The 15,034-nt window shown below is 33.5% G+C and overlaps 3 protein-coding genes across 6 annotated transcripts; 2 read left to right on the forward strand and 1 right to left on the reverse strand.

The window, feature by feature from the left end:
• Window positions 1–385: 385 nt before the first annotated feature.
• Window positions 386–1,534, forward strand: LOC108217822 (sterol carrier protein 2). Its single transcript, XM_017390711.2, has 4 exons — window positions 386–690; window positions 784–844; window positions 1,117–1,219; window positions 1,320–1,534. Exons 1-4 carry the CDS (start codon window positions 526–528, stop codon window positions 1,399–1,401), a joined length of 411 nt encoding a protein of 136 aa, XP_017246200.1. The 5' UTR covers window positions 386–525; the 3' UTR covers window positions 1,402–1,534.
• Window positions 1,535–4,222: 2,688 nt separating this feature from the next.
• LOC108215615 (probable nucleoredoxin 1) lies at window positions 4,223–8,087 on the forward strand. Its single transcript, XM_017388129.2, has 4 exons — window positions 4,223–4,524; window positions 6,183–6,728; window positions 6,874–7,383; window positions 7,451–8,087. The coding sequence occupies exons 1-4, from the start codon at window positions 4,288–4,290 to the stop codon at window positions 7,883–7,885; spliced, it is 1,728 nt and encodes a 575-aa protein (XP_017243618.1). The 5' UTR covers window positions 4,223–4,287; the 3' UTR covers window positions 7,886–8,087.
• Window positions 8,088–9,032: 945 nt separating this feature from the next.
• On the reverse strand, window positions 9,033–15,034 carry LOC108217752 (histone deacetylase HDT3). Of its 4 annotated transcripts, XM_064091163.1 has the most exons (13): window positions 14,882–15,034; window positions 13,833–13,909; window positions 13,644–13,714; window positions 13,368–13,571; window positions 13,235–13,259; window positions 13,058–13,119; window positions 11,105–11,164; window positions 10,953–11,018; window positions 10,791–10,862; window positions 10,668–10,701; window positions 9,840–9,957; window positions 9,600–9,743; window positions 9,033–9,521 (listed from the first exon to the last, which is right to left on the reverse strand). In XM_064091163.1, the coding sequence occupies exons 2-13, from the start codon at window positions 13,849–13,851 to the stop codon at window positions 9,461–9,463; spliced, it is 936 nt and encodes a 311-aa protein (XP_063947233.1). In that variant the 5' UTR covers window positions 13,852–13,909; window positions 14,882–15,034; the 3' UTR covers window positions 9,033–9,460. The 4 variants fall into 4 exon arrangements, with proteins under 4 accessions (XP_063947233.1, XP_063947231.1, XP_063947230.1 ...); XM_064091161.1 differs by having other exon boundaries at window positions 9,033–9,743; window positions 10,971–11,018; XM_064091160.1 differs by having other exon boundaries at window positions 9,033–9,743.

Below are 15,034 nucleotides of genomic sequence, written 5' to 3' on the forward strand. Positions count from 1 at the left end.
TCTATATCATGGATTAGTTTGGTGTGATATCGAAATCCGTGCCGCTTCTGGAACAAGACAGAAGAGGTAACATAGCAGTCCATCTTAATAGTCCATGCTACTCCCTCCGTCCCAATCGATTCTATACGGTTTCTTTTTTAGGATGTTTCATCATTTCTATACATTCCCAAAATAGCAACCTTTTATAATATAAAACACTGCTCCACCCACTACATTCTGCCACTATCTCCATTTTACAATAATAAAAACACTATTACACTCACTACTTTCCTCCACTACCTCAAATCTATTATTAAAAAATATGTGAATCCCACCACTTTACCCACTTTCCATATAACTTTACTCATTTCTTACACTTTTTCTTGGTCTCCGTGCCCAATCCCATCCCACAAGTTGTTGGTTTGCGTGTCCATCATCTTCCACATCATAATAAAACCACCTTGTTAACTTCCTTGGCTAGTACTATTACTCGCTCTCTGTTTCTCACATAATTTGGTTGAAGCAAATAATTAACAAGCACATACCATGGCTAGCAACAGCACCAATACTTCTACTACTACTACGACTACTCAGAGTCCGTTGAAAGCCGCGGCTTTAATGGAACAGATGAAGCTGCATCTCGGCACAGATGCTGGCAAAGCTCTCCTCAAGAAAATTGGGCTTGTTTACCAACTCAATATCGCTCCCAAGGTCTCTTTCTTTTCTTACTTGTCCACTTGGTTATTCTTTGTTGTTTTTATCTTCGTATCTCACATAGGCTTTTTTGTGCTGTGTTTTTGTTAGAAAATTGGATATAATGAAGAAATATTTGTTGTTGATCTCAAGAAAGGAGAGGTCACTAAAGGTACTTGCTCTGTCTTGTACTCCCTCTCCCGTCGTACGTCTGATACAGAAAGCTTGACATGCTTCGTGTAAAATATAATTTTCATAAATTGTTTTAATTTTTTTAAAAAGATTAAAATATTAAAAAATAAATTATAATAATATAATGTGGGTGTTTGGCCGGGGCTTTTAAGCCCTGCTTCTCGAGATATAGGTTAGAAACACTTATTTGTACCGTTTCTACATGTGTATGTGTTGTTTAGAGTATGATTTTGGGTTGTTGCAATCCTCCAGGGGCATACGAGGGTGGCAAACCTGATGCAATCTTCTCTTTCAAGGATGACGACTTTATCAAAATAGCCTCCGGTAAAATGAATCCCCAAATAGCTTTTATGAGGTACTATTTCATTTGTTGTTTCAAACTCATGTTCTTATTTGTTTTGTTATATCTTATTATTGGCACTCGCATCGCATGTCTGAAAATCTGATGAATGCAGGGGAGCCATGAAGATTAAGGGCAGTATGAGCGCGGCCAATAAATTCACACCTGATATATTCCCCAAGCCTTCCAAAATGTGATGAATTTACACATGTATTGTGTGTTCTTATCAAATTTCGCAAGTAATAAGATACAGTTGTTTCCTATAGTTTCTCTTTATCGGAGGATATTATTTTGTGCTAAATTCGGAATAATAATTTTTTTTTCCTGCAATCTTCCAGGTATTTGATTTTCGGTGATTCGTTCATCTATATTTTTTGCATTAAAGTGATATATAAGATTTTGATTTGCATCAAAGCTAATGGAAAAATGTCTCAATGGTTTTGTTGTGCAACATGAGCTATGCACTTTCATTTGCTTTCTCTTGTCTTTTACATATATTTTATATTGTGTTACTTGTAAATACTGTTTCCTTTGCGAGAAGGGACGAGAATTAATTGAGTTTAATTATATTCATTTTGTATTAAATGAGCTGGAATCAACATTTGTTCATGAGCAGTTACTATTAATCTTTCTTTAAACGGGGAATATAATGTACGTTATTGTAATAAGACAATTTGCTGCGAGGAAAATGTTAGAAATATCAAATATAATTTTCAAAAGATTTCACAAATTTGTAAGTGGCAAAACCATCAGCAAAGCTATGGTCACCTCAGTTTTTGAAGCAGAAGCACCAGCACTCCTCGAAATTTTAAACTGGCTTCTAACTGGTAACCACAGTGCCGGCTCAACTAAACATGAGGCCCTAAGCAAGATTTTAGTGGAGGCTCTTTTTTCATATATAAAAATATTTTTATTTCATTTCATATATAAATTTATATATTATTTGTATTAATACTTTTTTATGTAATACTTATTTTTTATATTTGAAATAGTTTATATATTGTTCTTTTTTATTTTTTTAGTTTTCGTATATTAATATAACATTTAACTAAATAAATTTTAGAAAAGTATTATTACACAAAAGATAGAAATCACATAATTTATAATAACTTAAGGGTTATGAAAAATAAAAACATATATTTTTTATTTAAAAAGTGTGTTTATTAAATTTATTAAGTACTTAGACATATCACTGAAAAATTCAAAATCATTTGCTTTATCTAATTCTCATTTTTTTAATTTAATCTTATTTATATTTATTAATATTTTATTATGACTATTTAGTATTTTCGTTTTAAAATATAATAATCCATATTTCTTTTAAATATGTTTTCATATATACAAATCAATATTTAACTATTATAACCTAGTTTAAAAAAAACTACTTATAACCTAAACATATATATATAATTATAAAAAAATTGGGGCCTTTTGAGGCTTGGGGGCCCTAAGCGACCGCTTAGTTGGCTTCACTGTTGAGTCGGCCCTGGTAACCATGGCAGTGTGATCATCGAGTCAGATTCGCTTCTTACGATGCACTAGTGCAGGCTTTGCAGTCTTCCCTGATAACCTGTTGAAAGTTGGCTTTATTTTGAATGCATGTCGCAGTACTCTTGTTTCTAAACCAGATTATTTTTATTAAACGACACTAAATTATTCTGTTCTCTAAATTGTCCAAGTGTGTTTACTTCTCCTCCAAATATGTTGTCGGAGACCCTTCTGTGTGATTGTTACTATTAATGCAATCATCTTTTATTAAAAAAATAAATTTCACAAATTTTAATAATATAGATTTGTTATGTTCATATTAATAATAATGAACTCGTAACTGTACATAAATTATTTAATTAAAATCAATCATTTATCTTTAATTGATAATTTCTTATTATTATTCATAATAATAATAATAATAATAATAATAATAATAATAAAATCTTCAATATATACATTTATCTTTAATTGATAATTTTTTATTATTTTTATTCTCATTAATAATAATAAGATTCTCAAAATACACATAAACCACCAAACTAAAATTACCTTCTTATTTATCACAAATTTGTGAAAAAATTTGAAACCAAATCTAATATATTCAACACTTAGTTGATAAACAAAAATAAAATTCAGATTACACCTGTAGGAGTAGTAATTGTAGTGATTGGACCAAATTCAACCGACATAAGCCAGACATAATAACAAAAAACAAACATCATACAACTGTCGTCGACACAAATCAAGACATAAATAAGAGACGTATTTGATTAGAATTTTAAGTGAATTAATAATAATAATATATAATTTTAATAAATTTTATTCGTTTTTGATTTTATACCAAATCTGTTTTACATAAAATAGTAAAATTTATGCATAGCTTTTTGGATTAAATACTATACTGCAAAATCTGGTGAATATAATGGGATTTTAAAAAACATAAATATATTAAATTCCAAAAATACCCATATTTGAATGTTACGGTTGTTATTTTATATTTTAAATAACTTCAGTTGAATATCATCAAATTTTTAAATATAACTTAAAATCTTGAATATCATCAATTTTTCAAGATAACTTAAATTATTTTTTTGAAAGAAGATAACTTAATTTTTTTAATTGAATATTACAAAATATTAATATATTTTTAAAATCGAGTTGAAGACGAACAAAATTTTACGAATGGAAGAATTACTTGAAAATCATGAATTTTTTTATATTTTTTTTGAATTGATTGGACAGACGATCGAATAACTAGTCAAAATCTCATTTTAGTGAGAAAAAAGGTCCAGAGAATTCAACTGGACTAAATAGAGAGAATATTTTATCAATATAATAAATATTAATCATAAATCTATTACAATATAATAATAATAATAATAATAATAATAATAATAATAATAATAAGAAAAATAAATTTAAATTAATAATTGAAAATTCTATCCACCGGCACCTTTTAATTAAACAATTTGTTAGATAATTTCAAATATTTTATACTATATTATAGCAAAGTCATATTCTGGATATAATATTCCTGGTACTAATACTCAAACATATTATCCAATGTAAACTAGGGTTTAAAGTTGGGAAGCATGCGTTTGGGAGCGATGGCGAGAGGATTGAAGTTGGGAAGCACGCGTTTGAGCAGAAAAAGGAAGAGGGACGATCATGATGCTTATGAATCAACAAGAAGACCAAGGGTTGGATTGAAAAAGAGGGGGAGGAGGAGGATCCCCATACTCAAAATTGGAGATAGAATTAATTTATCGAAAGTCCTCTTCACCAAACACAGGGATTTTCTCGTCACATACAAAAACCGCAATAGTCCGGTATCATCCTCCCTCCTTAGCTGTATCTAGTAATACATCTAACAATAGTCATATATATCTCATTTGTACAAGTGGGGTGGTTAATTTGGAGGAGAGATCAAGCTCTTGTTCATGGCATTTTTCTGCCACCAATTGTTAAATTGATTCCGTAGTGATCTGTACAAACCTGTGGATCTTTGCATTCCGTAGTGTCTATGCTAGAAGTATGTATCAGCCTACAAGTATATATTGTCACACTGTTATTTTTAGAAGCACAGCACACAACAATTATTCTTGTTGGGAATACGTACTTCATAGAGCACAAATGTTCTGAATAACATTATGAGTTTATACTGGAAATTGACAAGGGCTGGGAACAGCAGTAGGTCAAGTTGGGGTATATACAAATTTCACTAGTGATTGTAGTGACCCTGGTGCTTTCAAAAGTTAAATGCATGTTCTCACAAATATAATGTCAGTAAGAAAATGAAGAATCATAACTTTAACAGAGGGATAGCGTTTACCTTCTTCCCGTGGCGTTCCCATCTGAAATAGTTGGAAAGAAAGTGAAATATATTTGTGAGTTGGAATAATTATATAATTTGCAAGTAATAAACTGGTAGGTAAGATATAAGTATCAAACGATACTTGTATCACGTAATTGTTTTGAGAGAGTTGTAAGTATAGAAAAAGTGTCCGTTATCGGAATTCTTTGGATATGTCGTTCCATAGTTAATAATAGACAAATGTATGCATGAAATAGGTAAAATAAGTAAGCAACCTGTTTGAGTCCATGCCAATGAATCACAGCTCCTTTGTAGGAAGCTTGTTTGTCCCCAGCACGAGCACAGATCGTTGGACATGGAAACTGGCCATTGATCCCTATTACAACCCTTCATTACAATCCAGTGACCAATGCATATACTCCACTTCTCATTCTCAACACTATATAGTCTCTTTGGCTACTAGACGTGTTGTTTTTATTTTAAGGTTGTGTTTTTTGTTGATACCGATCGAGTCCAAGTCCCGGAGGTCTGGTAAAACCCTTCACTAGTGGAGATAATGTTGCAACTAACATGTGGAATCCCAAGGGCGAAAATTGAATTCACTTAGGGGCATTTGGATGTTTGATGGAAATTAGATTAAGGGTGAACGGGAATGACGCGGAATCCCAAGGGCGAATGATTTGCCAATCTAGTTGGTATGAGGTTCCGATTCCTAACTAGATTGCAACTAAATTCCGACTCCCATTCCCGTTAACCATCCCCTTGACTTTAAAAACCCTGAGATATATAAGCCGGAATCGTCCTCCTTGTTGTTTATACTATGCAAGCTTAAAAGAATTATAACATTTCTGTTCCTATTTTCCATGGGCTAAACTCTCATTGTTATTTATGCATATACTTGATTTTTATGATTCCCAAGATATACACATTCCTTTATTTCCGTCAAGCTTTAATTGGTATTCTTTTTTCTGCATTTTGCCCTACTCCTGATTATAACTCTGTCAGCCTCAACAATTGTGTGCACACTTAGATCAACCAAGCCGAGCCAAATAATATGTACTCACTGCGCGCCTTCTATATATTTCCTGGTTATTTTATGCACTAAAATTATAAACCACCAAGCTTTTCATTGTCATTGTCACGATATGCTTTTTTCCTCTTCTTTGTTTGTAGGTCCGCGCTGAGCATTTAGAAGGTAAGACTGTTGTCTTACATTTTGTCCCGCTAGTTCCTTGGAATCCTCATTTGAGGCTGTATGTAGAATCCTTGATCGATACATACAATGCCTTGCACCCTTATGGTGATTTCGAGGTTGTTTTCGTTGGAGTTAAAATCGGTACATTTCCCTCCGATCAGCATACACTGCTCAATCCTTCTCTTGAGAAATGTTTTGAAGAAAAGTTCTCTATTATGCCATGGACTGCCGTCCCGTTCTCCGATATTGTTTCACAGAAATCTTTGGAAAGGAGATTAAGATTTCCGTTCTCTCGTTTTGTTTACGATGTTTACACGGTCTCGGTTGTCCTTGATCCTTCAGGCCTGGTCTTGCAGTGTCAGGCCGATGACTTCTTTCTTTGGTATGGAGCTCGGGCTTATCCCTTTACCCTCGAAAAGATAGACTACCTTATGTCTGCAGATAAAGAAATGTCAAAGCATCCCTCTGTTACAAGACTCCTGACCTCCTTCGGTCGTGATTATGTCATCAACAGAGACAATCAGGTATGTGTTCTGTTCTAGTCATCATCAGGATGTCTTGACATATTCATCAGTTGGATTGTGATGCTTCTATAAACTAACGCACATCTCCTTCGGACACTAACACATTTACATTTTCTTCGCTAAATATTCATGCTCCTTTTGGCAGGAGGTACCTGTTCGTGATCTTGAAAATAAGGTCGTCGCCTTGTATTTTTATGAACATTGTCCATACGATGACCTCACAGAGGAAATTCAGGTGGTCTATGAGAAGTTGGCTGATAGGGCACAATTTGAAATTGTTCTTGTTTATGTTCATGACTCCTTTGATTCTTGTGAGTTTGCAAGTGAAAAATCATTCTGTAAGATATTAAACAAGATGTCGTGGTTAGCACTCCCGTTCAAAGACCCCAGGTGCAAGTACTTGAAGCGTATATTTAATTATCCTGCGGAGTTGAATGGGTGGGACCCAGATCCCAGGCTTGTCATTATTGGACCGCAAGGAAAATATTTTGAACCGTATGGTGCTGACATCTTGAACAGATTTGGTATGTCAGCGTTTCCATTCACTCGTAGAAGAGCTGCTGAGTTGGAGTCCGAGTCTGAATATATCAAGTCTCTCAAGCTGGATATGTTATTGGATCCAAGAACTTCTTTCAGCCGAGCAAATGGGACCAAGGTGGGTTATTTTTCAACGTTCTTGTGTTTGGTCTTATGTCAATTGACCTTTTTCTTCAACTTTACAGGTTAAGCTGTCACAAGTCATGGGGAAGAGAATCATGCTTATTATTGAGAATGGTTGGGGATTTCGATATCCCGAGTTTTGGACGAAGTTGAAAGAAATTTATCTCAAAATGAAGAACACGGAAAATGAGTTTGAAGTGCTCCATGCCCCATATGAATATGTGGCAGATTCATATGCTAAGTATGTTGGAACTATCCCATGGTTGAGGCATAGTACATTCCGTTTGCAATCAAAGAAGTATGCACAATTGCAACGTGTTCTTAGAGGAGGTGTTGGTCTTCTTGCTTTTGATCCTGATGGAAGGATTGTAAGGAAAACACAATATCCTTCTATTGAAGAGGAGAATTTTCCATTTTATGCTGGTAGTCTTTTTGAGGAGGCCTTGAGGGGACTAGCAAAAAAGTTAGAATGGGACCGTTGGTTGGTTGAAGTATGATTATCTCTGTTTTGCACATCTATCTTGCCATCTATATCTTTGTATTATAAGGACTATCTTTTTAGCAACTTATCTTTTGGTGCCTACTTGAAAATTGTCATAACAGCCACTTGTCTTTTGACTTTTGCTATCTTAATATTTTGTTATGCTCTCGATGTGAATTTTTTTATTGTTTGTAATCTTAATTTTCTGTTATGCTGTCGATGGGAATTTTTTTATTGTTTGGTACATTAATTTTTCTGTTATGCTCTCGATGTGAATTTTCTTTTAATTTAAAGCCCATGAGATAAAGGGGGTAACTCTTGTTAAAGAAACTATCCTATAGCTTGGAAACATAGTTAATTATTTCAATTTGAGAAAGTTACTTATTCAATTTGACACGGACCTGAAATGTTTCACAATTGTGCGTAGTGAAAAAAAATATATAATATATATTAACAAAGCTTGCTAATTTCAACTGAAATGTTTCACAATTGTGCGTAGTGAAAAAAACATATATAATATATATTAACAAAACTTGCTAATTTCAACTAATACTCCATCCTGACTGAACTTTACATGTATCAAATAATTGATAAAAATACTAAAAATTATACCATTAGAAAGAATATTTAATCTATTTTAATATGCAATTTTCAGATTTTAAAAATAATAATTAGATAATTTGTAATGTTTAATCAAAAATTGGTCAATTTGACTACTCGAAAAGCAAAATAGACATGTAGGAGACAGTGTAAATATAATATGAAAAATCATGGCTTAATGATTTAAAACATATCCAACTAATTTCAACGATATGTCTTATCCTCATTATATATTTAGTATTTTATTATTAAAAAATTTCTTTAGTCTATAATTAGAGAGACAAGAAGAGTATAAATTTTATTATAAAATCTAAAATATAGTAAGAAAAGAGGTTCCTTACTAGATATAAAGCATTAGAGAAATTTTTTTTTATCACTAAGCTATTTACCTTTTAAAAATTTATCTGAACTAAATATATATTTATTACAGGCACTAACATTATATCTTCATTTTATTTTAGCCATTCCGTTCACCTAAAATACAAAAAAAAAAAAAATTATAAAAAAATCTAGGAAAAACATTAAAAATCGACTTTCTAAGAAAATACGAAAAGTCAAGAAACTAATAGAAAAAAAATTATATGACTAATAGAAAGAAAGTCGACAACAACGGACACTATCCTAGTTCATATAATAACCATATGTGATGGAAAGAGAAAATGTCCTTAATACTCTGTGTTCCCCAAGTGCTGCTACACGGTCCTTTGTTTTCCCAGGTGAAAACTTTTAGACTGCTAAACATGAATCAAAAGATCAAGGCACGAGCTTGTAATAAACTTTCCCTGAAAAGGGTTTAATCCCCGATGTTTTAAAATAGACTTTGTAAACAAAAAGCTACCATCAACTCAGTTGATCATCCAATAGTACCAAAGGTTTTGGAACATGGGATGATATATACCAAAAAAGGAGCCCACATTTACTACAACTCTCACTGAGCAACAACAGACCAACAACAAAACAACTACTCCAATTACTACAAAGCACCCATACTTCACTCTTTACCGTGCTTAGCCTTCGAATGATCTTCCAAACCTGCTTCTGACTTAAATATCCTGAAAAATACTTGAGCAAGTCTCGGGTACAAAAATGATAAAACGAAACTTAACATGTAAGGATGTGGATGAACTAACTTGTTGCAAAATTCGCAAGCAAGTTGTAATTCAACTGAATTTTTCAGAAATTTCTTCGAACGGTAGCTAGTTGTTGTGCCCGCACTTGCTTCCTCATGCTTAGCCTTAATATGACACTCCAAACCCTTTTCCAATTTAAATGTCCTGCAAAATATTTCAGGAGATTAGTCCCAACAACAAAATAAAACACACATATAGGCAGCAAATACACTTAGCACATGGGGGGCGGGATGTATTAACTTGTTGCAAAGTTGGCAAGGAAATTCTGCAATTGATTCAGGTATCTCAGCTGCTGTGTCTTTCTTTAGTTTCTTTGCAGGGCAGGGAGATTCTGTGAGAGCACTCCTTTTCTTACCATCTGCAGAGCATAAACAAAAGCAAAGAAGTGGCACAGAAAAGGTTACTTATAATGTCATGTTCAAGAGAGTTACTTATGATGTAATGTTCAAAAGATTTAACTAAACAATTCAATACAGGAAGATCCAGAATAGTGTGAGATTTACTATTTTTACTACTGTCCACACATATACAGAACAACTCAATACAACTGGCCTTTATCCAAATATAGATACATATACTGAAAAAAAACATATTACAGAAAACAGAAGAATAGATAAAACAACTAGATATAAACTTATTCAGAAGCATAAAGTATGTACACCTCAAGATGCATTAGAGAATTATACCTCATATTTGACTGACGTTAGAAATTTTGGCAAAATCGTCAATCTTGGGGCCCTTGTGGCAGGATAAAATTACTAACCCAGTTTGAATATATATAATAGTTACTCCTTACGGAGCACCATGAACCACTCCATTTCTCATCAATTTAGGAATTCGATTTACAGATAATTTGAGTTATGATGTCATGATCACCTAATGCTACTAGTTATATAACTTCTTTACAATAATACCCCTGAAAATCCCTAATAACATTTGATTATAGTTTCACTTCAAAGATGGCACTGGTTATAATGCCATCTTCAAAAAAAAACAAACAAATCTCAACTTCCATCAACATAGATTTATAGGTATCAATTTCTATGATAGTAACTGAAAGCATCTAACCTGTTCTTTGAGGGACTTCAATGTTGAACTCAACCTAAGACAGTTTTACAAAGATTAGATACAATTGGTATATATGATTGTTTTGAACATGAGAAGTTGCATTAAAAAAATCAAATTCAGTACCTTTTCAGGTGTCTGTGTCTCATCTTCAGAAAAATTATCTACCTGATCCTCGTCTAGATAGTCATCATCAAACTAAAATGAAAAGAACATATATGTTATAATGTAAAAAGTACTAGAGTTTAGAACACAAAGAGTTACATTAAAAAAAATTCTCGCTAGTACTTTCTCAGGAGTCTTAACTCCAAACGAGTCATCAACCAGATCCTTGTCTATATCCTCATCATCCAACTGAAGTGAAACATGTTTAAAATAAAAATATAATGTAAAAATTCTTAGAACATTAAGAGTTCCATAAAATAGATCCTTAATAGTACCTTCTCAAGTGGCTCATCATAATAGAAGTCCTCAACATGGTCGTCGTCAGAATCATCAGACTGAAATATAACATGTTAAAAAATCAGGCATTTTTCCAGTTTTCTATTATTATTTTTTGATTTTCTATTTCTTAAAAAACTATGGAAAACTGAGAAAACATGTTCCATGACCATACTTGATAAGTGGATTTTATATCCACTTGGAAGCCTTCATTTTGACTTAAATCGATGAACTGGCCTCAAGCTTTTGATGTTTTTGATGTGTTTTTGTGTGATGTTGTGTATGTTTCCTAGAAGGAGGGCGAAGAGGGGATTCATAGCTTTAAGTGAAAAAAAAGGGCGAAGCAATCGGATGCACAAGAGAGTTATATACACGGAAGCGATGGCTGTGCAGGCTGATGAAGTGAGGCGCCCGCCTCACATGTGGGGCGGCCGCCCCACACTCTGGACGGGATTTTTGGCCCGTTTTTGATCCGTTTGAAGGCCCGTTTGCTGGGGAACTTAAAGAAAGGCTTGGGGAACCTAAAACATAACCTAGAAACATTAGGAGCACGTGACGGCTACGGAGAAGATCTAGTTTCTGTTTTCACTTTTCATCTTCGTAATTCTTCGAAGTAGGCGTGACAGTGGATGCTTGTTCCGGATTTGTTTCTTAACTCTTATTCTCGTACTTTGAGTTTGTTTTTCATATTCCGTAGTATGTTTACTCTTATTCCCATGATGATGAGTGGTTCTATTATGAACTAATCATTGTCATGGGGTTCTAGTGGATTTATCGATGGATTTCAGCAGTTAATTTGTCTTATTCATATGTGATGGTTTTGATTTTCTCGTATTGGTTGTGCTTATTTCGTCGTATTGGTTGTGCTTATCTGTGCTTATTCAGTCATGATTAACAGCAAATTATGGAGATTTCACTCTAACTAATGATATAATATATATATATATACTTACTATTTTTTATTGTTTTTAATTCTCACTCAAACTAAAAAATACTTCTAAAACAACGCAAATTCAGAAAATCAACTGGTCTTGTTTGTTTATAAACTTGCATGTCCTATTCAAATACACAAAGTTAACTTTTTATGAAAAAGACAATGACTGTAGTGCTTTTTAACTATGATGATTGATCCTTTTTTATTAAAGAAACGCAATCACATATATCAGGCAAATGGATGTACAAGTGGAACAAAAATTAATGTATTTTTAAATATTCAAAGGCGTGTCTTAAGGTATGTTACTCCGACTCTTCTATTTAGGTTGTCGTATCTGTGTCAGGCGCTTGTACACTCGGACACAATGCTTATTTCGTGTCAGATCCTTTGACTAAAATGTGGACACTTTGACCAATTTAAAAATCAAATATGAGTTAAACTTACAATTTAAAAGAAAATACGCGAAAAAAAAGAAAGAAGCAAGAATAAGATTAAAGTACAAAAGGCGCCTAATTTGCAAAATCCCCTACAAAATCATGTCTAATTTAAGTTTTATTGTTACTTTTTGTTAAGATATCTGACTTACCATACTTGTTTATTACTATACTAGTACTACGATGTGTCCCCATACTTGTGTCCAGAAATACGACAGTGTCCCCGTGTCCCCAACTTTTAAAGTTCCTAAGTCCGACACTCGGATACGTGTCGTGTTCGACCCTCCATACCTAAGTCCGAGTAACAAGGTCTTAAGACAAGTTCGGCGTGGTTTTCATTTTTTTCACATTCAGAAAAAAAAATTGAAATGCTATTTTCTCCAATTTTCTGAGTCATAGTTGTAATTTGGAAAACAATGTTTTCCAATTTCCTAATTTTCTATAAAGAACGATGCAACTTAAATATATTTTATATATTTCTAGTTTTTGAGGAAAAAAAAATTCTAAACAGCCTTTTAATGCTCCCAACTCGCATACGTCATATACTTAATCGAATTTTCTAAAGTCGCTTGGTCAACATGTACCTTTGCAGAGGATGGTGGCTCAGAAGCAGCAGGAGCAGAATTAGCAGAAGCAGGAGGCTCACCTGACAAAGAATGACAAAGAAAGATGAGATGACATAATGTTTTAAGGCTCTTTAAACAAAAAGAAACATATTGATAGGGTCGTTTACTAGTTTCATTATACACCACATTACTCACCCTCACCATCTGCTGCCTCGTCTACTGTAAGATGAGATGGTAAAGTCAAAGAAAAACATTTAAAGAAAATATAGCACTTAACTTCATAATTTGAAATAAATCAATGGGGTAAAAGAACAAAACAAAAAGGATATTCTTCATTTACTATATAACCACACAAATCGACCCTTCCCTCCTTCCAGTTGTGTAGAAGCCTGAAATTCGTCTCAATGACAATGTCAACTGATAGCTGAGGAAGCTCACCTGAGAGTCTAGCTAATGCAACTTTCTTTCCATCAACTATCAAGTACACCACAACATGCTCGACAGACTCAAAATTTTCATCCCCAAGCGCAATCTAAAATTTACAACATCAACAAACATTCACAAATAGCATACATAAAACTGAATCCACAAAAGAGCAAAATACCTGACAAATACGAATCAGCTCGCCATTTCCAGGACAAACAAACTCAGATTTCTTTCCTTTAACCTGAACTCCTGGTGGCACATACACAAACAAACAAGAGAAAGACACAAACCCTAAAAGATAAACTCCATTTAAACAAATAAGTAGGGTTGATTTAATCAATTAGCGCCTAAAAGATATAAACCTTACCCCAAAATTTTGATTTCATGCTGGGTTATGCTTGGAGACTCAAAGATTTCCCAATGCAGTAGATCAGCCGAGTTACCCTTTAGAAATCGCAAATCCAAGGGAGACACATGAGCACATAATGGTCTATAGGTTCACAGCATAACAGAATGAAACATTTGGCCATAAAAAATTCAAATCTGCTTATAATCACTTGGCTAACCATTTGTTTATAAATAACCTAACTTATTCGGACAAACTTCAAGCAGCTCACCTAAATATATACCCAAGTAGCTACTGCGTCCATTGAACTCGCTTAAGAGAATACCTCATATAGAAGTATTTTATCGGGATGTGGCAACAATACTTGATTCTTTATCTAGGACTATACTAAAAAAAATAAGCAATCTTGATGTAATGCGTAGCGGGTGTAAGTGTAACCTAGAACTCAGTATGACTTATAAGGTGTAAGTTCTGAGCCACGTGTAAGACAGGTAGCATCCAACTGTTAAATCTGCCACTTACTTTATGAGAAATAGCGTGCTACTCTAGTGTATAGACCTGGAACTTTTCCGGGGTACAAGTTACAACAAATCAATCACCTAGTACTATGTTAATATTTATCTAGCCTACATCACTTTAATCTTTATACTACATCAATTTCATAGTACAATCTGATAATTACAATCCATACACCTTAAATGAGCCGACAAATCAGGGGTTTAACCAAGCTATACTTAAACTCTCTCTTTAAATTCCGTAGAATCTAGTTCAATTATCCTTCCATTAATGAAATTACTCATTCAGCGAGGGACGCTAAATTGACAACCTATCTGCAAGTTTGGACAGTTTATAATTACCATATGCTAGACTAGTCTAACTTTCCTCGAGTAACACTACAAAAGTGAAATTAAAAACAAAAACAGAACAAGCTGAGCACCAACAAAAGTAATATATTAACAGATGATAGGAAAATTAAGAGATATGAAATTAGAAGTGTTTGTGCAATTCGTGACAGTGTTCCGGCAAAGAGTATAGTCAAAGTAGTAAATGATCGGAAGGGAAGAACATACAGATCCAAGGTAGCGTGCCGGCTTTCTTGTCGCTGTGCCGCCTCCTCTTCTCCGACTTCTCGTCTTGCCCTAACTATTTTATGTATATGTATCTGATAAGGTCAAAATAGTCAGGACCTGTGAACATTTGAGTTTAGGCGGGAATTTCAGTTG

Source organism: Daucus carota, chromosome 4, assembly GCF_001625215.2.
Source record: "Daucus carota subsp. sativus chromosome 4, DH1 v3.0, whole genome shotgun sequence".
Taxonomy (NCBI): Eukaryota; Viridiplantae; Streptophyta; class Magnoliopsida; order Apiales; family Apiaceae; genus Daucus; species Daucus carota.